The 23,249-nt window shown below is 42.7% G+C and overlaps 1 protein-coding gene across 3 annotated transcripts in view; it reads left to right on the top strand.

The window, feature by feature from the left end:
* The window catches only part of shroom1 (shroom family member 1), a 29,533-nt gene extending 6,284 nt beyond the window's left edge, over positions 1–23,249 (top strand). For 2 of the 3 annotated variants that reach the window (XM_054626059.1, XM_054626058.1), the window contains exons 2-9: positions 14,092–17,001; positions 17,105–17,279; positions 17,505–17,557; positions 18,002–18,634; positions 18,813–19,409; positions 20,058–20,166; positions 20,851–21,123; positions 22,995–23,249. In XM_054626059.1, coding sequence (XP_054482034.1) covers positions 14,315–17,001; positions 17,105–17,279; positions 17,505–17,557; positions 18,002–18,634; positions 18,813–19,409; positions 20,058–20,166; positions 20,851–21,123; positions 22,995–23,249 — 4,782 coding nt within the window. In that variant the 5' untranslated portion in view covers positions 14,092–14,314. The remainder of the gene's footprint in view (positions 1–14,091; positions 17,002–17,104; positions 17,280–17,504; positions 17,558–18,001; positions 18,635–18,812; positions 19,410–20,057; positions 20,167–20,850; positions 21,124–22,994) is intronic. The other variant, XM_054626060.1, reaches the window with a different exon arrangement.

The following is a 23,249-nucleotide window of genomic DNA, read 5'->3' as shown; positions in this document are numbered from 1 at the left end:
AAAGTCAATGCAGAGTGTTTAGTGTCTGCAGAGGCACAGATATAATGGGAGATATTCAGCCTGCGGTCTGTAGCCTGAGGTGGAGGTGGGACTCTGTCATTATGAGCACATTATGAGCACATTAGACTCTCTTTGTTCTTACAATAGAGCTCCCACACATAAGATAAGATAAGATAAGATAAGATAATGTTCTGTTGTCAAAATCTACTGAGATGGAGGCGGGAGGACTGCAAAATCACAATCCACGCGGTTATCGCGCTAACAAAGACCAACTGTACTCCGGATAAAATAATCATTTTCTTTTTCATTGTTACATTATTTTCTTAATATAGCTTTATGCAGCATAAAGCAAACTTCTCAGAGGAAAAGCGCTTACCCCGGATTACTGAGTTTGAGAGACTTATCAGCCTGTTTAAGGGGAAAATGGTTGGCTGTGTTACGTTGATCATCAGCTCCATGGTGAACTATGACAACACCGGCTGAATGCTAACTCAGTGTCCACCTGGAACAGATTAATTAAATGTCAAAAGCTGTGGGCGCTTTAATGCCAGGGCATTATTTTTCTTGTCTATGACGAGGCTGCACTACTTTGCACAGTACGGGGGCATGGAAAAGCCCTCGAGGAACATGTTGAAAGCTGAGATCTTTGCACTCTCAAATGTAAATCCGCAGTTTTGCTTTTCTAGCGTTAAACTGTCCACTAAATCACATTTATTCAAGGTTTCATTTTACAGAAAAAAATCCCCCCTGTAGACTTGATATGGAGCTCGAGCGGGTGAGAAGCAGGAGAGAGAGGAGAGAAATGATAGAAATGGCAGATGGATGTTGAGAGCAAACTTTCTTGAAACTTTCCCTTTGTGTGTTTGGGGCCAAAATGAAGGCTTTTTATTGTTATGATGGGCAATTTTTTTCATTTTGTTGTAACAGCTGCTGAGTGGGCATCAGGTGTAATTGAAATTCTGTTGTCACTGCTGTGCAAGTTTTTCTTTTCTTCTAGATAGCTTTTGGTTTGTTTTTGTATGTGAAGAGGCCAAAGACAAAGTTTGCCTAAAACTTTTTTTTTTTTTTTTTTAACTGAATTCAAGCAATAACTTCAACAAAGTCGACTTCATTGATTATATTCACCAGCTTTGCACATAAATTAGACAGCTCAGGCCAACAGAAATGGCAGGTTTTGCAAAATCGGACACCTTGACGGATGTAATCAAGCCATCTTGTGGGCCTCTGTTTTTTTTCCATATCAAATTGTGCGTCACAAGGTGGGAGGGAAAATGTTTGCCGTGGTCTGCTCTGGACCAATCAGTTAAATGTTTGTACTTGTTTGAATCGGCATCTTTCTGCAGGGAAAAAAAATGTGTCCCAGTACACAAAGCTTATGGACAAACGTGCTCGTTTGGACAAATAGAGCCAAAGTGATCTCCGACCAGTAACTGTGATACGGTGAAACCAGTTCTTTGTGTGTTTTACAGCGATGATTCACAAGATAAAAAAAAAACGGGGTAGATAAACCCAAAGTAAATATTTCCTTCTGTATTTCATGGACTTTAATCAGCAAAGTAGATCAGGTGAAACAATTGTGACTATTGAAGCTGTCATTACTCCACTCACCTGTTCTAACTTTTATTTGTCTTAGGAATTAGCCGGAAACAGAGGTGTAAACTGAGGAGAAGGAGACAGAGGGAGATTTGAAAGGCCAATAAATTACAGGATTTTGAAGAATGGCAATATGAGACAGAAAGATTCTGCATGTATGGACACCTGTTACCCACTAGACTTATTTATCTTCATCTGCTTAAATATAGATCATCTCTTCCACTTTTCTTAATGAGCTCAGGGTGGGTGCTCCTGATACTTTGCTAAATAAAAAATGTTTAGAATGAATGGCCACATTCTTAATTGCTTTTATTCACCTTACAGTCGTTGCTCAACTAGATTGGAAATGCGCTTTCTGAAGTGTCGGCTCGGATCTGATGTTGACATCAACGGCAGCCATGTTGGGGTCAGCGGGGGAAGTGAATGTTAACCGTTCGCCCTCACACACTGGCAGGTTCTTTTGCAATTCAAATGTCTGGCGCAACACTGAGCAAATGCTTCCTTGTTGTCCTGCCGCTGCGGCTCTGCAAAGCAGCGTATCGTGTATCTGGACTCTCCTTTTCACGCTGCTTAAAGCAACCTGGCGGGTATATAAGGAGAGATTAGAGGCATGTCTGTTCACTCTCATCACGCCGTATTAGATTGTTGACAGTGACCCCGTTTCTCACACCTTTTATCCTATTTATCCTCATATTACTTTTTGTTTTTTGGGCTGTTTCTTCTTCATTACCAGACATGATGTCAGAGACATGCCCATGTAACAGCAGGAGCTCCACGCATGAATGACTCCTGCTGTCAGAAAGCCTTTTACTCTGACGTCAGTGCAGAGTTTGTGCGCATGTGACCCATTCAAAATGAACCAAGGATGCACGCATTGCCGAAATGTATTGGTTAAAAATGTTCTGCATCTGCCAATGGTGGAAGGTTTTTTTGTCCCTTAAAGGACTTATTCAACATTTTGAGAAAGAGGATGACTTGCTTTCTTACCAAGAGTTATACTTTTTGATGTGTTTGTACAGAGTAAGACAAAACATGTTCAATAGTAAAAATTAGAATTGCTGTTAGGTGTTGTTATACTTTTTACTTTGGACTTAGGGCTAGCTGTTTTCCCCCTGTTTCCAGTCTTTATGCTAAGCTAAGCTAATTGCCTATTAGCTGTAGCTTTTTATTAGCGTACAGACACGAGAGTGGTATTCATTACTTTACTTTTTTTTTTTACGCAGACATTATGACATGTTAGAATTGGAAAAGCACAGGTGTATTTAATACCACTAAGGATAGCTGCATTTCACAGAGGAGGGCCATTATGGTGCATGCTGGCTCACTGGTCAAGCTTACTGGAACAATTTATAAATATCATGCCCTGGGTCATGCATACAATGGTGGTCTAAAAACTGCAGCCGCCTCGATCTCGTGAGTTAATCGTTGACCACGTGTGCATGACGTCAGAGGAAGTCGGGATCAAGTCGGACACAAATCTAACCGGCATGCATTGTGCGGCGATTGTTTGAGGTAGCATTGGGGGAGTGTATTTACTGTTGGATACTGGAATGTGTTTTTTCTTTTTCCAGTCCTTGTATAGCTTTCATTATATTCTGTGGTTTAAAATACCCATCATTGGCTGTAATTGCCTCATATTAGACGGGTTCTAGAGGAGCAATAAGGCCGTACGAGGAATGCTGTTGTCTCAGAGCTCAGCAGGTCATTTTGTACTGTAACCTGACTTTGGCCTCTCCAGGAGGTCGGACGATTTCATGAGGGGAAAAAAACACACACTCGTAATTATGTAGTCTGAAAGTGAATAGGATAGTGTGTTGATGTGGAGATTTTATGATGTGTTTAACTGCAGAAAAATGGGGGATAAAGTTTTGTGTGTTTTCCCATGAAAGATGTTTGTGTGCAGCGTCTAAATAACCCAAGGCTATAGACATAGCACTTCTGGCTGAAATGGATGAAATGTCTGGAGAAGACTAAGTGAAGTCAGCTGAATAGAATGACTACATTTAAGGCGTACTCTGTCACTCAGTGTTACAGCTAAACACTTTTTGGCAATTCCTGATTGGTTGCATAGGCGTCTCTGCAGAAATTGCCCTTGGCGCTCTGTTAATCTGTCACTTCTTCTCTTGCATATTCTCATCGCTGCAGGATTAAATATCTAATGTCGTTATGTAACGGGTATTGGGACTAAAACGTTGTCCTTGGCCTTTAATATAGCCTCTTGATATGAAATAATCAGGATGGCTTACTGAATGTGACGTCAAAGCCTTGTTTTAGAGAAAGAATCCAGCGCTCCATATTCCCATATGTGATTATTTTTCTGTTATTCTTTGTCCTCTATGATATTAAACTGAATATCTTTGGGGTTTGAGACTTTTGTTCAGACTAAACAAGCCACCTTGGACTCATTCCTATCCTTTTGCCACAAGTCACCAGGTTGCTTTATTGAATGTGATCTTTCTGTATGCACAGTTCTTCCTTCAACCAGGAAGTGTCCTGCAGGCTATCCTCTTATCCTCTTATCTTCCCCTGCTGTCTGCATAGGGCAACACATGACTGATGAGATCACTGCACAGATGAGTCATACAAGTGATATTTGAATACTCAGTAAATTTGTTAAACTTGTTGAGCACAAATATGCGTGAGGAAAAACACAGCACTACAAGTCGCTGAAAGTTTGATTCTTTGATTTGCATATTAAGTTTTACATCGTTAAACGGACAGCCGTGTACTGAATATAACAACCTTATATGTTTGCTTTACCTGCTGTATCTGTACCTGTTAGCTGTTTATCAGGCACATTCCTTTTCAAAGTGCCTCTGCCAAACAACCAAACCAGCGATAAGGCAAAGAGGGTGAGAGTTCCATGCCGCCATAAAGTGTCAGGTGTTTTGCCAGCTGATCGAGATTCTTACCTGATACAGATAGTAGATTGTTTTATTGTATGGTTTTTATATTGTTAGTTGTTTGAAGTTGAGTTTGTACCTTTCTCTACTTTATCGAGTGCTCTTTGAGGCTGTACTCGGGCACGATGGAGCCTTGTGCTAAATGATAACATCGGCGTGCTAACACGTTGTTAGTTTAGCACGAGCACATGCATATATTTGTTAATTAGCACCAAACATAAGGTACAGCTGAGGCTAATGGTAATGTCATTTGTTTTTCAGGCGTTTGGTTATTTGTAATTGCCATATTACATCTTTGACTTGAAGATGGAGCTAGATGAAAACTTCAGGGATCATCAAAGTCATTCACCATGTGGTAGTCAGTGGATCACCAACGTTTATAAGATGCTTCCTCTGGGAACCATGAATATCTGCACAAAATTGTTGTCCCAATCCATTTCATAGATTTTGAGATTGTCACTGGATATCTGCTGCTATCATTGCTAGAAATACATAATTCAACATGCACAATTCCCTCTGCATAGCCCTAGACAGTTAAATAAAATACAAATATTCTGATTTTACCACTTCATTACCTCAGTATCAGTATAGAATTAAAATTGTGAGGCAGTCTGAAGGAAAGTGCAGACACCACAACTTCAGAATCTCTCTAAATAACAACATTCAAGCAAATTGTCTTTTCATTTTAGTACTTTTCAGCACTATTTTCTATGGTAATAAGGTCCTGACATTTGAGCAGAACAGAAGTCACTTTATGCAAATTGTAAAAACAGCAGGATGTACCAGGTCATATTGTACGGCCTTTATGCCACACCACTCTTTTTATAAGGTACGATAAGTCCATTAACAGCTTTTGCCACGGATTTTACAAGCATTAATACTTTCCATAAGTAACCATAAATACTTGGAACGGGGAAATGTAGATATATAGCAGCATGCACAAGGACTTCATTGTTCTGTAATGTATTTAAATTAGGACTTATTTCCTTAGCTTTATTTTCTGTCGACATTTTATGAAACAAACTGATGCCCATAATGTGCTCTCATTAATGGGGTTAATCACTTTGTTTATTATTGGGATTTGTCTTGATTTGATCTTTCATCTAACCTGTATTTTATCTGATATTAGCATTTGCTTCATTGTTTTTGTTTGTCAGTGATTCAAACGATAAAAAAAATACAGTTTTGGTGAGTTATTACAAACCCTTAATCATGAGATAGAAGTCACTGTGAGACTAACGATGGGTTATATTGCAAGAACCATACATACAGTAAAGTCAATGTTCCTCTGGTAAGTCTTGACCTCTGTGTTAAACCTCAGGTGCTCCTGGTGATGTCACACAGTGTCATGGCCGCTGCAGTACCAGCTCAGGGGCCACCGTGGATGAATTCTTGCGTCAGTTATGTGTTCTGCGGTCCGCTTGTCAGGCGGTACCTCGTTACGTAACAGAACAGAGACGACTATAGGCAAGAGATGACACGGTCTGTCTCTGATGATGAAGTGCCTCTGAGCTCTCTGCTACAAAGTGGTGAATTCATGACAACATCATTTCTGGTTTGTTAGACACTACTGTAGGTAACAAATGTTCCCTCTTTTCTGCCATTTTAGTGATTAAACAATGAATCTAGTATTGAGAAAATAACATATGCAATTATGCAAAGCGGATCTTGCCCAAAATTCATCCTTTTTTTTTTTTTAAACGGGTGAATTTCAGGTGAAGACCAGACTGAGCCTTGTATTATCTGCCCTGCTGAGACGTAGACGGTACACTTGGGAACCAAGAACAATAGATGTTTTTCTTTCTCTTTTTAGGATAAGATTTTCCCGTAATGATGGAGTCATTGAAACTTTTCCCACCTTCAAACAGGAAGTGGGTCATTTGTTATTGTGTGTTTCTTTTCCTGTGGTGTTTGTCCTCAGCTTCCTGCCGGGCTGTCTCTTCTTTCTCACTTTCGGTGTTTCTCCTCCTTTCATGCATTCCTCGTCCTGGCCCCTCTTTTGTCACCGTGGCTCCCTTGTTGTTGGCGGCGGTATCACACATTTGCTCTGAATAAGGTAATCTTTTAATTTGAAGAGATGTGGTTAGGTGCTGTCACTGTTTTTAAGCCAGCGAAACATGTGAGCCTTGAGCCTCGAGGTCGGGTGTGTGAAAGGCACAGATCATCTCTCTGCTGACATCAGACGTTACCATCTCCAGTTAAGAAAAGTGTGTTGGCTCCTGCACAAATGAATGCTATTTCACCACGATAAGCACTATGCAACACACGTTGTTTTATATCATGTTTAAAAGTTCCCGATAACCCAATTGCTTCCATAATTGTCCCTTTTTATAATCATTCCACATCCGACTTTGACCCAGAACAGTATGTTCTCAGATTTTAATACACATACCAGAGGCTGAAAACGACACTCTGCAGTAATGATGAATTTGCAATGCCCCATTTTTAGACCAAACGCACCTAGACTCAAACAAAACTCCTACCGCCTGCAGCCTTGTGCTATTCTAGTTGGTAGAAATTCCTACAGTATCCAGTTAAATTCACCATGACTAGATCATATTGCAGCCCCTCCGGGGGGTCCTTAATACAAAAGTAATTGTCTTCTCAGAAGCCACTTGCAAGTAATAAGAAGTGTATCATTCACAGAGGGTTCAGTTTTAAGGCTCTAAGCTGCCGGGCGTGTTGCACTTCCTGGTTAATGGTTGACAAGGGAGGATACAGAATGTTTAACTGTTTTTTTTTATCACGCAGAATATTCTTAATATACTCTTATTGACCTTTGCATTTGTGTGCAAAGTGTGTGTGTGTGTGTCAGTAAGCATTTTTTTTTTTTTTACTAACAGCCACATAGATATTGCAGGGCTGTGAGCTATTTTCAGAGCTGCCATCGACGGTTTATTTCGGTGTATGCAACTTTTGTGAAAACATCATTATGAAATCAAGTAGCCCAAATGTTAATATTGTCAAGTAAGTATTTAGGCCAGATCAAGGCAGGAATGCAGAGCTTATTAGAGTGTGACAGCTTGTCTTGATCAGTTAGAGATTTTAGACAGCGATGTGAGCACTGCCCAGCAACACACAGCCACAGTCTCTCTCTCTCCCACTGCACACACTCACACACACACACACACACACACACACACACACACACACACACACACACACACACACACACACACACACACACACACACACACACACACACACACACACATAGACCTGCTGAATCGCTCTGTCTTTTTTTTATGTGTCTGACGCACATTCAGGAAGAATTGCACTGCAGGCGTAGGTGATAACAGTGCATGGCACCTTTTCAAAAAGCCGCTTCCTTTCTGTTTATGTTTGATCGGGAAACAATAGGAATGAGGTCTTCCAGGTCCTGTGGAAGACTAGAGTCCAGAAGTGATATCGTAGTGCAGTATGAAAGTGTGTGTGATTTCTCCTCCATCCATTTAAGACACCAGGTAAAGATTCTGGATACGTTTCTACTGGCTTCTGTTACTTTCTGTTACTCTCAGCCTAACCGGGAGTTAAGCGCACCTCGGTGGCGTTTACTGGAGGGTCAAGCATACTATACATTGTAAGTAAGTAAACAATATATTGCTTCATGTTTCAATGACGGCCTTCATGGGCCAAATGGTCAGTGGAGTAATTTAAATCCTACACAGCAAGTAGCTTAAATCAATCATCTCGTAAGCAAGAGTTGTGCATCGTGACAAGGATCCATGTGTGAGTTTTGTTTTTGTTGTTTTCTTAATTTGAATCAATGCTCTGCCCTTGGAGTCGTCTGGTATATTAGCCATGGTTTTAACTGACCTGTCTGAAAGATAGAGTCCACATTATACAGTTGAATTATTTTTAACACAATAAAAGTTGTAGGCAATAGTGTGTTCATACAGCCACAGTGCTATGTAACTTTTTATTACAAGTGGCCAGGATACTTTAATCAGAATAATTGATTGCTGACTGATATTTGAAATCCTGTAGTTTGAAACGAACAGGGATGGGATGTTGAAAACTTTAAAACTATTTGGTGCAGAACTTTGCACACACAGCTCAAACAATCTGACGACGTAAGTCCGAAAAATCTGTTAAATCAGGGAGAGATTTAAAAATGATCTTGTGCACACCAGGCTTAAGTCATGCCAATTTGCAGGAATGCACAATACCAAGGGTCAGATTCACAAAGATATATTTGACTTTGGCTAAGATCTTATTTATAGTTAGACTTTAGATAATAGAATATTTCTAGGAGCCAGTCAGGCTCAGGATCGTTTCTTTGGATAGATGAAGACAACTGACGATGTCCTCACTACTGTATATTTTAGGGTAGAGCCAATGAAAGATGAAAACATACATCACTGATGGCTGACAGTCATCAAAAACACAAATAAGTCTGGCCCTGACAATACAGACCGGTCTAAAATATCTTTGTGAAACAACTTGTTGTTACACTGACCCTAAATGGATTGACGCCACAGCTAATGTCATTGATTACACCTGAGGTTTCCCTGATTTGATGTGTCAAAAGGTTATGCAGTGATGATGTATTATTAGTTCCTGAGTTTTACCCCAAAAGTCTTATTCCTCACTGGTGAATGCATCTGATTGAAAGCAACATTACTAACGGTAGTTTTCTATTTAGCTCAGAGGTCCTTCGACCCATCATCATCTTTATCCGCAGACTTAGCAAGGCCAGCAGGGCTAACAAGCTTATTGCTTTTGGCTTGCTAGTTGGTTGGCTGGCTACCATGGCATTAGTCACTGTAGTTCCTAAATTTCCTGCTTGTGTCTTTTCGTCTTCCTCTCTCTCTCTCTCTCTCTCTCTCTCTCTTATTTTACCTTGTGGTTCTGATGCATCTCTTTATCATCTTGCACCTCCTTGTCTGTGTTTTCTATCTATCCCTGCCTTTTGCTTCTCAGACGCCTGGCTGTCCGGTCTCGTGGCTGCATGGTGAAGGTCACGCTGGAACACATAATCACCAATGAATGACAAAAAAAAAAAAAAAAAAAAAAAAGTGAAAGAATTTAACACCCCCCCTCCCATCCATCATTCCTCTCTCACATCAGCCTCACTGTGTGTTCCCTCTCTCTATTTCATTTGTTTTATAAATCCAATCTTCTTGGAAGTACGAGAACGTGTCCTGGCCTGACACCTTTCCTGACCTTGTTGGGTTTATTTTTTTTACAACATATGGTCTTTAAATTCTTGCGGCTCTTAAGGCACACTCTCTCCTCCCTCCACCATGATATAGTACTTGGTTAGCTCAGTTACCGGGCAGAAAGGGGTCATGAGCTTATCCTTGTTTACGCATCTCTATTTAATGTTGACCCCTGTTATGGAGATCTCTTCTAGTCACGTGTGGAATGCGACTCAATAAATCCTTTAATATCTTCCAAAAGCTGAATAAAAACTGGATAAAATAAAATGAATAACTTAGGTGAGATTTGGTTTATAATACAAAATGTCTGCTTGTATAGCAAGCATTTCACTTTGGGTTTTCTATAATTTTGTATCTTGAAAAATATTATTAAAGCTACAGTTGCACATATTAATCATGAAATCTGGCTACATCTCTCCCCGTCTCAGTACCACATTGCAAAGAAAGGTTACGTTGTCATCAGGTGGAACAGCAGCAGCAGTTAAACCAACAACATCACAATGATGCTGCTCTTTGCACCACTTTGTCTGACACTGTACCAACAGTAACAACAACTTGGCATAGATGAGCATGAGCACTGCCAGCCACCGTAGAAAACAAAAGAGAGGGCATCTAGGGTCTTTGTCTGGCAGGAGTTTTGAAAGCCGATGGTCACAGTGAGAGAGAGTAAGACCCATGCAAAAGACATATCAGTGTCTCATTGTGTATTCATTAAGTCTTAGCTATTTCTGTGAATTTTAGTACTATATGTTGAGATAACATAGTTGCAACCAAATCTTTATGATGTAATAAAGCCCACCTCTTGTCTATTAAAAGTGTTTCATTCTCATTTTAGCTGTCACATTTATCGTCTCGTGAACAAGATTTTTTTTTTCTCAGGAAAAATTGAAAAGTGCAATTTCTACATAAATTTAACACAAAGTTTCTACAATAAATTGCAGCAATGATGACATTTATCAGTGTTGCTGCTGTAGTGATCATTAGAGATTTCTGCAGGTGGTTAATGGGTAGCTGTGTAACTTCTTTACTACTGTTAATAACAGGGTTTTAAAGAATAGAGGAATACAGACTAATAGCTGTCAGCAATAAGAGAGAAAATGAGGGTGATGATGGGGGATAGTTAGTCTTTGTGACAGTTTTTTGTTTTTTTTGGGTGGAGGCTGGGAGGTCACCCATCCACCCACCAGGCCCCACCACGATACCCCCTCCCCTCCTCCGTCCTCCGTCCTCCCTCCTGCCTTGGCTAGTCTCCATGTGCCAGGCTCAGGGCCTTGGGAATGAATGGCGCCCGGCCTCTGCTCCGTCTTTGAAGCCGGCCAGGAATGCGAGGCCTCTCTTTTTTTTTTTTTTTTTTCCCTCTCTCTCTCTCTCTCTCTCTCTCTCTCTCTGTTGTTTGGCCGGCCGGCAGCACTAGCAGCTATCTGCGGCAGTGAAATATTCCCTCCGCTGCGCTCATTGTGCATCGCAGAGCCGGACGTCATCGGCTGGCCAATCAGTGGCTCCCGCTAGGCAGCTTCGGGGTCTCGGTGGGGGGAGAAGGGACTCGCTAGAAGCCTTCTCTCTAATATCTAGCTCTCATGGTTACTTAGTCTGGTCCGTCTTTTGGAGGAAGAAAGATGAACTGAAAGAGAAATGTGGATCATTCAGAAAATCCTTCTTTAAATTGAATTTTAGAATACTTTATAATACTTTTTTTGGTTGGCAAACAGGAAGGTCATCAACTTAGACACAAAGTTTGGGTGAGTTTTTTCCTCTTTCTATCTGGCTAACACTGCTCTCTGAACTTCCTAAACTTCCATTCACACCAGTCCGCAAGTGGTTAAACTCTTAGTGGCTTGGTAGCCATCTGCCTTGCTGCTGTGACTGTTGATCCAGCCTTCCAACTTGTGTTCAGCTTTCCGGCTGTCATTGTTCAGTTCTCTTGTCTCACGTTGTTGTGGTTTGCGTGTGAGGGTATTTGTCTGGGCCGGTCACCCTCTGCCTCCCCCCTCTCCCTCCCTCCCCCCTCTCTGTACATTTTGTCACTGCCTGTCCCCTCCATCACTTCCACTTGAGCGCTCCCCTGTTTGGGAGCCTCTCCCTCTCTTTCTGCAGAGGGAAGAGGAGGGCTGGAAACCCCACACACACACACACACACACACACACACACACACACACACACACACACACACACACACACACACACACACACACACACACACACACACACACACACACACAGACACAAACACACACACCACAGATCAGAAGGGCCTTCATAAACACATGGAATCCCCCTTAATACTGTAGTTTGAAAGGCTCTTGGGAGGTGGGTTTTGTGTGTATGCAAATCGACCACCTAGGATCATCTTTGATTTCATCTCGGCAACCAAACATGACAATGCTGGGGAAGAATGTTGCTCATTTGAACTGATTATAAAGGAGTTTTGAGTTGTCACTCTTAGTCAATCAGTGGTCATTTACGTCAGGATTTTTATATTCGTTGGCTAGAATAACTTTTAGTTCGTCCACAACATTTCTTGCACTTCCGTCAGTGCTTTAGCCCAGCTCTCATTCTGCAGTGTCAGAGCTGATTAGCTCGTTGGCTTGTCTTGGTTTTATGGGCCGCATTGACCTTTGTACATGCGTGACAGGTATGTAGCTTCAACTTGATGACAAAGTCATGCTTGTCATTGGAGAGAGAAGACTAAATCTACTCTGTCATTAGAGTCCATCGTAAAACATAAACATATCATTACCCTGCAGGGGCTGGTTTATGTTCTGAAGATACGTTTTTGGATAGCTCATGATGGCAGCAGGGTTCTGTGTGTTACCCAATTGCGTCCCTTTAAAGTTTTTAAATTCTGTGTGCTTTTACAGTAAATAAGCAAACTTGAAATAAAGTACTAGAATAGATTGAAGAAACCCACCATAGACTGAAGTGGAGATTAAAGTCGATTGGTTTCTAGCCATTAAAAGATTCATCCCAGTCAAAGCAAATTTCCTGCAGCTTATGAGTGCTGCAAGAGCCTCAGTTTGAAAGGCCCAAAGACTATTTATTAAGTGGTATTTGCAGGTATTTTATTGGTTGATAGAGTTTTAAAGCAATCTGCAAAACACTACAGCTTCTTGCACAGAATCATATCCTGTAAAGGTTTCCTATACAGTGCTTGTATAGTTAAGTTATAGTTAAATCTTGCCCAAATTGTGACATTTTTAGGCGATTATTTGTCAGGAAATGAGTAAAGCAAATGCTTCTGTCCCACGAACAAGAAGGGTTAAAGGTACAAAAGTCTTACAGGTCGCAGTTCTGTATAACAAGTCTTTATACATCCATCACATGACTAATCCTCCCAGATTTCTGTAGCTCCATATGGAATTCCTGGCATATTTTCTTGTGTGTGTGTGTGTGTGTGTGTTTTGTTTTTCAACGTGCACTGCTAACCTCAAGGCAGTTCATTTTGGGCCTTGTTGATGCAAAAAGGCATACAGACTCCTTCAACAGGTGGTTAACTGTTCTGTCCCACTAAACCAAGCTGCAGTAAACCGTGTGAGCTGTGAAACGGAAAAATGACCAAAACCATGTGTCTGAGAAAATGGGCCTTTTTTTCATTATTTATGACATTTCGGACCAATCAATTAATTGATAATGAAAATGATTGATAGTTGCTCACTAGTTTTGACACAACCTTGTTTGACATGCTAACATTTTTTTTTTTATATTTAAGCCTAAAAATGAATTGGCACTTAACAAGTTAAGTAGAAGTAGTTTGAGTAAAGTAAAAACGAAGGTATGAGTGAAAAATATCCCAAATGAATGAAGAACAATAATATTATAAAAGACTTAAAACATGAAGTAAAATACAGGAGTATAATAATTAGGACAATTAAAGGATTTCTCCCCTGGTGCTGCCAGGTACCAGCACCTCTACGTTTCTGGGTAGGCTTAAACAGTTTCTCTACTGAAAAAAGAAATATTCAAGAGGTATATGGTTTGACTTTGGCAATTTATAACAGGTGGAGCATGATCTTTTACTAAAGGAATTCGACCTAGAAATGCCAGGCAAAGATTTTTCTCTGGTGACTTACTGTTTTCTGGGATCTTCATAGTGTTTGAGTAGAAAGCACCCAGCAAAAAATTGCTATTTTTGTTGGGTAGCTCACGGAGAATGTGTAGCAGTCTACCTTTAACCTAGTGGACATGCCAAGTTGACAATCCAATACAAACATGTGTGTTTGTGTACAATTGTCATGTTGTTGCAAAGCATTCAAACAGCTATGCAATGGGAAGTTTGTGGAGACCACACAAAGCCACGTGATGTATTGAGTATCGGTCAGTCACATTGTGTCTAACCTTTACACGTTTGAGCAGTCACTTGCCCTGAATGTGAATCCTGTGTCAACATTTCCATGTTGATAACAAATTTGTTCTGTGTTTGTGTTTTCTCCCCCAGGAGCTACTGAACAGACCGTTTGAAAGGACTTTGAATAAACAAAAAGGAGGCAGGAAAATGACCTAATTAGCGCCCAGCGTGACGGACAACCCTGATGCGAATGTATTAGTGGTAATTTCTCCAGTTTCACCCACAAGGAAGACACACATGCATCAGCGCACATACCCGTACGGCGTATTTACAAACCCTGCCCTTCCCTTCCTGCCATCCACCCCAGTCCTCCATGGATTCCTACAACTTACACTTTGAGAGAATGAGCAACGTGGACCTGCATCCTCTGAGCCTGCCTGTCAGCCGGCTCTCCCCAGCCAAGTCCAACAGCAGCATTCCCGACCAACTTGGCCACCACCAACACGGCAAAGGAGACTCTGCGTACAGCTCCTTCTCTGGCGGATCAACCGCCCCAGACTACCCCTCTCCTTTTCTCCCAGACGACCTACAGTCCAGCTCCTTCAGCCACTATGCTGATCTGAAGTATGTAAAATCCATTTTCCATCCCACCCAGGTTCTGCAGTCCGACTCAAAGACCATGGACCAGATCTATCGCTCTGTGGAAGCCATCTCACAGCAGTATCGCAACAATACCAGCACCAATGTAAACCGCCACAACCAAAATGGCTATGGCAGTCTCTATCCCAACAACAAAGCACTTTCTAAAAAAGAGGGGCCTCCATCCCAAGGTGCTTACCCTCCGGTCCGTCCTCCTCCAGTCCCAGCACGCATGGATAGTTTTATAGCCACAAAAAACTTGGAAAACAGCAGGGTCCACCATCAAGGTACTGAGTTTCAACCCCAGCAGCCACAGCCACAAAAACCTCCCAAACCCCACAATCGACTCCATCCACAGCCCCATGGTCAGAATACCCTAAACCCTGAGACGCCTAACCCAGACACAGGCAAATCAAGCTACAAGTCTGACCCAGTGTACTCAGTTTGGAGGGGCTCTCAACAGCAGCAGCCACAGGCCCAGCTGCCACCAAGCTACCGCCCCCAACTCCAGGTTCATGATCACACCAGGACGCCATTGAACCCAGAATACATTTTCATCACAGATAATAAAGCTGCCTCTGAGCAGCAGAAGTCAACAAGCCGATCACCTCCCAGAGCCACAAGCCAGCCCGAGCACCTGAAACTGAGACATTCCTCAAGCAGTGGTGAGTGTAATGGAGACCATCCCAACAAGTCCACTGGTAGCAGTAGCCATTTTGAGAGTCAGCGCAAAAGAGCACACTCAGCTCATGATTGGCTTGGTTCAGAGCCAACTCGAGCTTCCAGCCCCTGGAATGCTGGTCAGAGTTTAATCAACAGCAGCATCCAGCATAAGGGTCAGTTCTACTTTGTCACGGGAGTCTGTAAGTCTGAATCTGGAATGAGGACGTACTCTGCATCGGTGTGTGGGTCTGAGTCTGGGAGCGAGAGCTCCACTGTGGTGGAGACTTACCGGCTAAGAGAAAAACAAAGATGCCACAGCACAATGGATAATTTGTTTAGACCGCTCCAAGAGAGCTCTCGCTGTTCCAGTGGTGTGATTCCAGATGAGAGAGAATCTTTCACTTCTCAGAGCAACGACCTGTCCTCCAGAAACCAGGACCAGGAGAACCACAGACTATCCTACATCTCGACCCAGTCCTCCCAAAGCTTCGACGCCTTAGAGGAGATCGACATGATTCAGAGTCGAGATATTGGGCGCCACACTACCAACAACCCTATATTCTACTGTGGACCTGACAGAAACTGTCCACCACATTCAACCAAACATACGAAGGAGGTCACCTCACTGATAAACAATGAACAGCCCAACTACCACAAGAGAGAGGAGCAGGCAAAGAGAGGGAAACGGCAGCCTTTGGGTGATGTAGCCAGCGAGAGGATAAACAAAGAAACAACCCCACTTCTGTACCACCTCACTGGAGCCAGCAGGGCAGCGTTACAGCCTAAAAAGGATGCTGATTTCAGTATAAAAGGCAAGGAAGCAATCCCAAACAGAATAGGTCATGAAGACGTGGCTGTTGAAGATAAGGAGGGAGCTCAAAAAAGTGACACAAGCAGGAAAGATAGAGGGGAAGTTCTCTCCGTTGCCTGTAACACTCTGGATGACTCGTTTAAAAAGTACTACAAAGAGAAGCTGAAGGATGCCCAGTCAAAAGTCCTAAGGGAGACCTCATTTAAAAGGAGGGACCTGCAGCTGTCATGGCCACACCGAATCAGGCAAAAACCCGAGATGAGGCCCACAGTGATTCACACTTTCTCCCCATCACAGGACTCTGAGACTTCCACAGATACACTCACTCCCTCTGTGACCTCTGAGGAGACAGAGAGGGGGAGCATAAAAGAAGAGGTCAGGGAGATTCATGAGGAGAAGGACAAAGAGACTGAAAAGGAAAACGGGAGACCAGCGAATGTGGCCCAGCCCCAGGTAGCACGCATCGGAGGGAGGAAGCGACTGACCCAAGAGCAGAAGAAGATGTGCTTCTCTGAACCAGAGAAACTCAACCAGCTCGGTGGTGCCCCCATCCACTCTGCATGCCGCTCCTTTGGCAACGAAAGCGAGGGAGAGGAATGTTGGCAGGATGGAGAGCAGGGACTGGTTGCAGCACGGAGGAAGATGTTTGAGACAAGAGGGAGAGCTCTTTCAGCCCCTAGCTCTTCAAAGACAAACTTAAAACATCTGCAACAGAAGGCCCTGGTGGAGTACATGGAGCGTAAGACGGGCCAGAAAGTGGCTGAGCCACAGCAACCAACGCCCCAGATACCATCTCCATCCAGACAGAGGCATTCTCTGGGGGAGAAACCCTTCGATTGGGTTCCCAGGCCTCTATCAGGAAATCATGAAGGCAATAACACCAAGAAGAAACTCCACAGACCCCATTCTGCGGGCCGCATCCTTGACTCCTCCACCAGCTCCATCAGGTACGAAAATGAAGCAGACCCCTAGAGCAAGAAAATGTGTGTGATGCTTTTTGTTGTATGGATCAAATCGTTAAAAAATGTATTTCAATTCTCCCCAAAACAGGTATGCTCAGTTCTTCTCAGCTCAGTCTTGTTCAGGCCAGTTGAATCAACCCAGATGGAGGGAGAGCCAAGGTCCATCTCAGGGGAAGTCCGCCTCAGTGGAGAGTCTCTTAGACCAGCCAGAACCACCTAGTTTTTTCAGGAGCAGATCCACATCCACACCACTTGCATTTCAGGTAAGTCCCTTCAGATTGAGACAATTCAAAATATAAAACATGTTAAACATGAACAAGCCAGTCAGAAAAGTCAAAGAAAACAAGATATGTATTATTAACATCATCTGGTTGTGGTGTTTCACATTCATTTTATATACTTTGCTCTTGAATTCAGAAGAATTGAAGTGTCTACAGATTCCATTGTAATTCATGTGTTGCCTTTTGGCTTTTCTTCTGGGCCTGTAGGCACTCGACTATGAGGAGGATCCATTTCCAGCTGATACTATGGAAACCCTGAGGTATTTACCAGCACCCCAGACAAATTTGGACATTTTTATTGGTTTTAGGTCAGAAGAGTTTTAGTTCAGTGAGTGTGTGTAAAAGACTATAAATCTCCACTTGATTCATTGTGGCAGTGAAAAATCAACACCCACCTGCTCCAGCAAACCACCATTCCTTTTAAAGGATTAATGCAAGGGTTGCAAAAGAAGAGTCATTGACTCAACCATTTTCAAGAACTAAATTATGATTTTTAGGAATATTAAATGTTACTGCCGGTCTTTGAAGTAAAACTTTCCTGATTGCTCTATGATTTATTTGTATTTTAAAGAAGTTGCATATGAAAATATGATAGTTAAAAGTGTTGCATGTAGCAGTTTTTTTCTTTTCATTCAAATATCTATCATTGTTTGTATAAAATGGCGGCTTTTGTTTCACATTTAAACACTGATTGTCAATGTCAGTCCCCAGACGAATGCCACTGAGGACTCCTTAACAGAGCCGACCCCTGAGGGCCAGCAGCGGGTCCGTGTGGTCGCACAGAGGGGGAAGTCCATGGAAGAACTCGGGGCATCAAAGTTAAAAAGACCATCAGCCCTGAGTAAAAGTTCTGAGCAGCTAGATCACCTGTGGAGGTATTCGACTCCACCAGTAGGACCGGACGGAGACAAGATGGGCGTTTCGATCTTTGCCGAAGTCAGAGAAGCCCAGAGGCAGGACCAAGGAAGGAAGAAACAAAATGTAACGGAGCAGGCGGGCCAAGAACCAGAGAGTGTTGGTCAGAAGAGTACTCAGGGTCAGACACAAAACCAAACCCAGAAAAAGCTGAAGGAGAACTCAGAATCAGGCGAGGATGCCACAGTAGGAACAAAGAACTTAAGCAGATCCACCTCCCCGGCCTCTTCTCGGGTCAGGGTTCACTCTGGATCTCCTGGTTCTCACGGCCCTGTCACAGATGAGCTGAGGTCCAGTAGACCGCCCAGTGAGACTTCACCTGACCCACCTTCCCCCAGATGTCTAGATACCAGTGAGATCAAATCCACCACGTCTACCCCCACCCAGACAAAGCTTCCTTTTGAAAACTGGTCTAGCTCCAGGTAAGATTAGACTCAATGTCAATGCAGTATTTCTTTCCTCCAGTGGAATGATTTGACTATTTGAACTTCCTGACATTCATTGCGTTGTCATCTTTTGAGGTTGTTTTTCTGATTCTGCAAAATCCAATTTTGGCCCGGTGTGATTCTTAATTTATACCATCATTTGTTTGACTTCCAGTAGAGTCAGGTCTTCTCCGTCTGCGACTGGATCAGAGAGGGAGCAGTCAGTGGATGAACCAAGCAGAGACGCCCTACAGCCTGATTCAAACCACGAAGTGTCTTTGAGCTGCGGCGTCACCACGGATCCGTCACTGTGGATCCTCCCTCCAGAGGAAGAGATCAAAGAGGAAGTCCAGACTTCACAGCTGATGGACGTTTTTGAAGACGAGTCCACCAGCTTGGCCCCTCCAACGCCGACAAGTGAAACCCCAGTGTCTCCCCCCACCTCCGTCTCTTACACAGACATCAGTCAGGAGGTGGAGGCGGAGGAAAATCCCGAAACGGAAGATGAGAAGTCGGGAGAAACCAAGGAAAATGAGGAGAGGGGGACACCGGCGGGAGAGAGGGAGAGCCTGGAGAGGCCCGCTGAGAGACCGCAGTGGGAGGAGCTGGTGGAAGCGGTGGTCAAGGCCGACCAATCACTGGCCATAGTGTTCTACCCGCTGGCCAATCGTAAGACGGCGCTGATGCTGATGGAGCAGCTGCTGTCAGAGGACACACTGCTGATGGAGGAGCACTACAAGAAGAAACAGGAGCAGAAAGGAGCGACGGAAAGGTAAACGTTAATGTCCTGGAACACAACATCTAAATTAAACCAGCTCTGGTAGTCATAAATACATTCACAGTAGTTTAAACTATAGAGAGCATTTTACTGCCTGAGTAAGAGAAGACACAACTCGAGATTAATTGTTGTGAAATTATGAATAAGATATGAGAAATGATAAATTAATTGGTATAGAAATGTAACATTACTTCATAAATTTCCCAAATCTTTTGCTTTCCATCCTTTCAGGTGACTGTAAATGTAAACACTTTATCTTGTATATACACAGCTGTGTAAATTGACATAATAATCAATTTAAAACTAGTTTAGAATTGAAATATTGTTTTTAGTGGCAAGTTAATTAGGATTCCTGGTTTGATGTTTCTCTGTGTAACTTGATTCTAGTTTATAATGACTAAAGAGCTGAGCTCCACCGGTGCTCTGTTACCTTGTGTTGCATCACATGAAAAGGCACACCGGGCTATCACCATTCTGCTTGTATTAGCACAGTGTAGATATAGAGAGAATGTGCAGTAGCATTTCCGAGTTCTGTAATATGTAAATAGGAGTGGAGAATGCTACCTGTGGAGACTCTGTATGTGGCACATTAACAGACTGCATAGAGCTAGCATGACCTAAACACATGTTTCTTTTTTCTAGCGCTGAAATGGTGGAAGGGGCTGAACCATCGCCTCGTCCTTCTGCTCCTGACAGCCTTAAACCTCAGTGCACAGACATGCAGAGCAAAGCTGACTTCACCGAGAAAAAGGTAATTATTAATTTGTGCAAATGAGTGGATGGTCTTTGTCCAAAGTACCTCATAGCACAAGTAATGTATATATTCTAATAATTAGAAACAATCAAATATTGTTCTAATTCCCCATGACAGAGAGGTGAAAGTGATCTTTCACAGTTAAAACAGAAACAAACCATTATAAAGAAGCCTATGTGTAGCCAATGTGTGTAACTTTTCTAATAGCCAAACAATATGTCTCTAAAATAAGCAGAGCTTTGCTGCATGTGCATTACAAATTACAAGACAGCAGACATGACAGTAGGACCTTTAGCCACATCCATAAAACACAAACCGTGGTGATTTCATTTTGAAACCATTTGGCTGCTATTCGGCCTTAAGCGGACTCATTTGGGACTGAGATAGTTGTGTGTCTCTTATCACATGATGTACCGTCTGGCCTCTTATCAGTGTCTCCCACTTGCCTAATGTTTGGTTTAGCAGATAGCCTCCCCCTTTTCCTGGCGGCCTCCCACATTCACTCTTGATACAGTATGCTTTTATTCTACTGTAAATGTGAAAGATTAAAAAGAAAAATCTGTATTTTGTTCCCACATATTTGGAGATAAAAAATACATGTTTCACCATGTGTATCTCTTCTGTAGCATCACGGCCTAAAATCTCTTCACACATCACACCTCCTCTGCTTAACATTTACAGCGTCTGTTAGCGTCGCACATCAAGGAGCGTCTACTCTCGCTGGAAGAGACACGTGGCGCCCTCCAGACGGAGATTCAGGAGAACTTGGCCCACGGAGAGGCCCTGGAGGTGCTGGTCCGTGACCGCTGTCTGCCTGTGGAGCTGGAGAGGTACAACCTGTTCATAGGAGACCTGGAGAGGGTGGTCAACCTGCTGCTGTGCCTCTCTGCCCGGCTGGCCAGGGTGCAGAACGCCCTGAGCACCGTGGACCAACACACGGATGCCGAGGAGAAGGTGAGGAACCCAAAGCTGTTTTTTTTCATCCTCTTTCATTGGAGATCAGTGGGTTCACAAATTAGGGTTCCCTTTCAAGATTCCTCATATCTCCCAGAAGCCTTTGTTTTTCATTCATACTCTATTCTTTGATAAACAGCTTGCAAAAGCTTGCAATGCAATAGCGATACATTAGTTTGTTGCTTCATTTATTTGTCAAAGTTGCATAACAGTCTGATAGGAATACACATACTAGAGACTGTTTTGAAAGCTCTCCTTGTTGGTGCATTCAAGAACCCTCCGAAATCCAAGATATCTGCATTAACAAAAATGTTGAATGCAACCAAATGAACATAAACCGTTGCACATTATCCATGTTTTTGCCTTTTGTTTGTCTTTGGATTTTCTGTCAGTATGGCTTATGAGTGCTGTGTTTTAGCAGCTGATTCCCAAATGAATTGTAATTATTTTCATCTTACGTCACACAAGTAATAAAAAGCATGGAGCCAAAGCATCACCATTTGAATCTCCTTCAAAAATTCTATAAATCCAATATACATGTATCAAAGCTGCTTGTTTCTGTGTCTTCTACTCATTATGAGAGTGCTAATATTGTGACTGAATCCAAGATCTCTGGGGTTAAAGGTCAACTGAATCAGTTAAATAAGATGTGATAAAGATCTACTGATGTACTGTAATGCACCGTCCATTTGCACTCCCGTCTTTCCTCCCTGAATTTGTTTAAACATACACGCGGATACATGATTATGTGTTATGTAACCGTACAGATGTCATTATTTATTGCAACTTCTGGCGAAACGAGTGTGAGAAGTGTCTGGCTGCTCCCAGGCCCTCAGCTACTCTCCGTTCTGTTTACCTTAGAACAGCAAACACATGCCGCTTGGAAACAGTTTAAGGGCGACTTAAAAAGAGGTCAAGGTTTCTCACTGTGTGGAATTCAAAATATGTTATCTGTGTTTCGCCATTTTTTATTTTTTATTTTTTTTAGCTTATCTCTGTTTAAGCCAAATGCTTTATCAGACGTTCAAAGATTACTTTTTTGATATGCAGCAGTTTGATAGGACTGCACTTTTTTGATTAGATAGACTGAGAAATAATTCCTTCAATTTCATCATGCTGCATCTGAGGTAGATACCATTAATTAAAACACGATCACCGTCAGTCATTAATGTCTTTAATTCAGATATCCTGAGTCGTGTCACAGGATCTGACCTGAGCTCTGTGCTTAGCTTTGTTTTTTCCCCTCTGAATATCCTGTTTCATTAGGTGTTCCAGTATTTACAGCATCAATTTGTGTTTGCATGGATACATTCGATTTCTAGAGTTATCCCTGAAAGGAGCTCTTTGTCAGTTGGTCCATCTGTAAAAGCCCGGCTGAACGTGCTGCACACTGCGGGCTTGTTAGAGGCTCGTTTGTTTTCTTGCTGTTATCAGCAACACTGGTATTTACACTGAGTCACCGAAACTCCAGACCGGTTTCGATGACATTCATATCTAACCCTGCCCTCTGTTGACATATGGTAAAACTGCACCTCCTGCCCTGTGGCTGTTTCAATCATAATATTGCGATTTTCACACCTCTCTGTTTCACCAAACAACATATTAACGTTCAATTAAAACTCAAAATATGACCCAAAAGGAAGTTTTGGACACAATTCACTTTCAGATTTTCTATCAGCAGTCCTTTCAAATTCTGTATTTGTTTGACTTGGCACACAGCAGGATATTTACTTATCCATTTGATGTTATAAGCATGGGTCTGACGCTCTGCAGGGCATGAATACAAAACCAGAATAAAAGGTTCTAATTGAAATGTAATCTTTTATCTCTATCAGCTGTAACTCATGATCCTTATTCTCCTTTGCACTCAGCAATCTCTGGACAGTCGCCACCGTCTGCTGTGCAAACAGAGGGAGGACGCCAAAGATCTGAAGGATAACCTGGACCGGAGGGAGAACCTGGTCTCCACCTTCCTGTCGCGCCAGCTGTCCGCCGAGCAGCTGCAGGACTACCGGCGCTTCGTCCAGACCAAGGCCTCGCTGCTCATCCGGCAGAAGGACCTGGAGGAGAAGCAGAGGCTGGGAGAGGAGCAGCTGGAGGCCCTTTCCAACAGCCTGAGTCTGTGA

The sequence above is a fragment of the Anoplopoma fimbria genome, chromosome 24, assembly GCF_027596085.1.
Source record: "Anoplopoma fimbria isolate UVic2021 breed Golden Eagle Sablefish chromosome 24, Afim_UVic_2022, whole genome shotgun sequence".
Classification (NCBI taxonomy): Eukaryota; Metazoa; Chordata; class Actinopteri; order Perciformes; family Anoplopomatidae; genus Anoplopoma; species Anoplopoma fimbria.
Note: the sequence above shows the minus strand (reverse complement) of the source record. Positions and strands in the feature narration are given on the sequence as shown.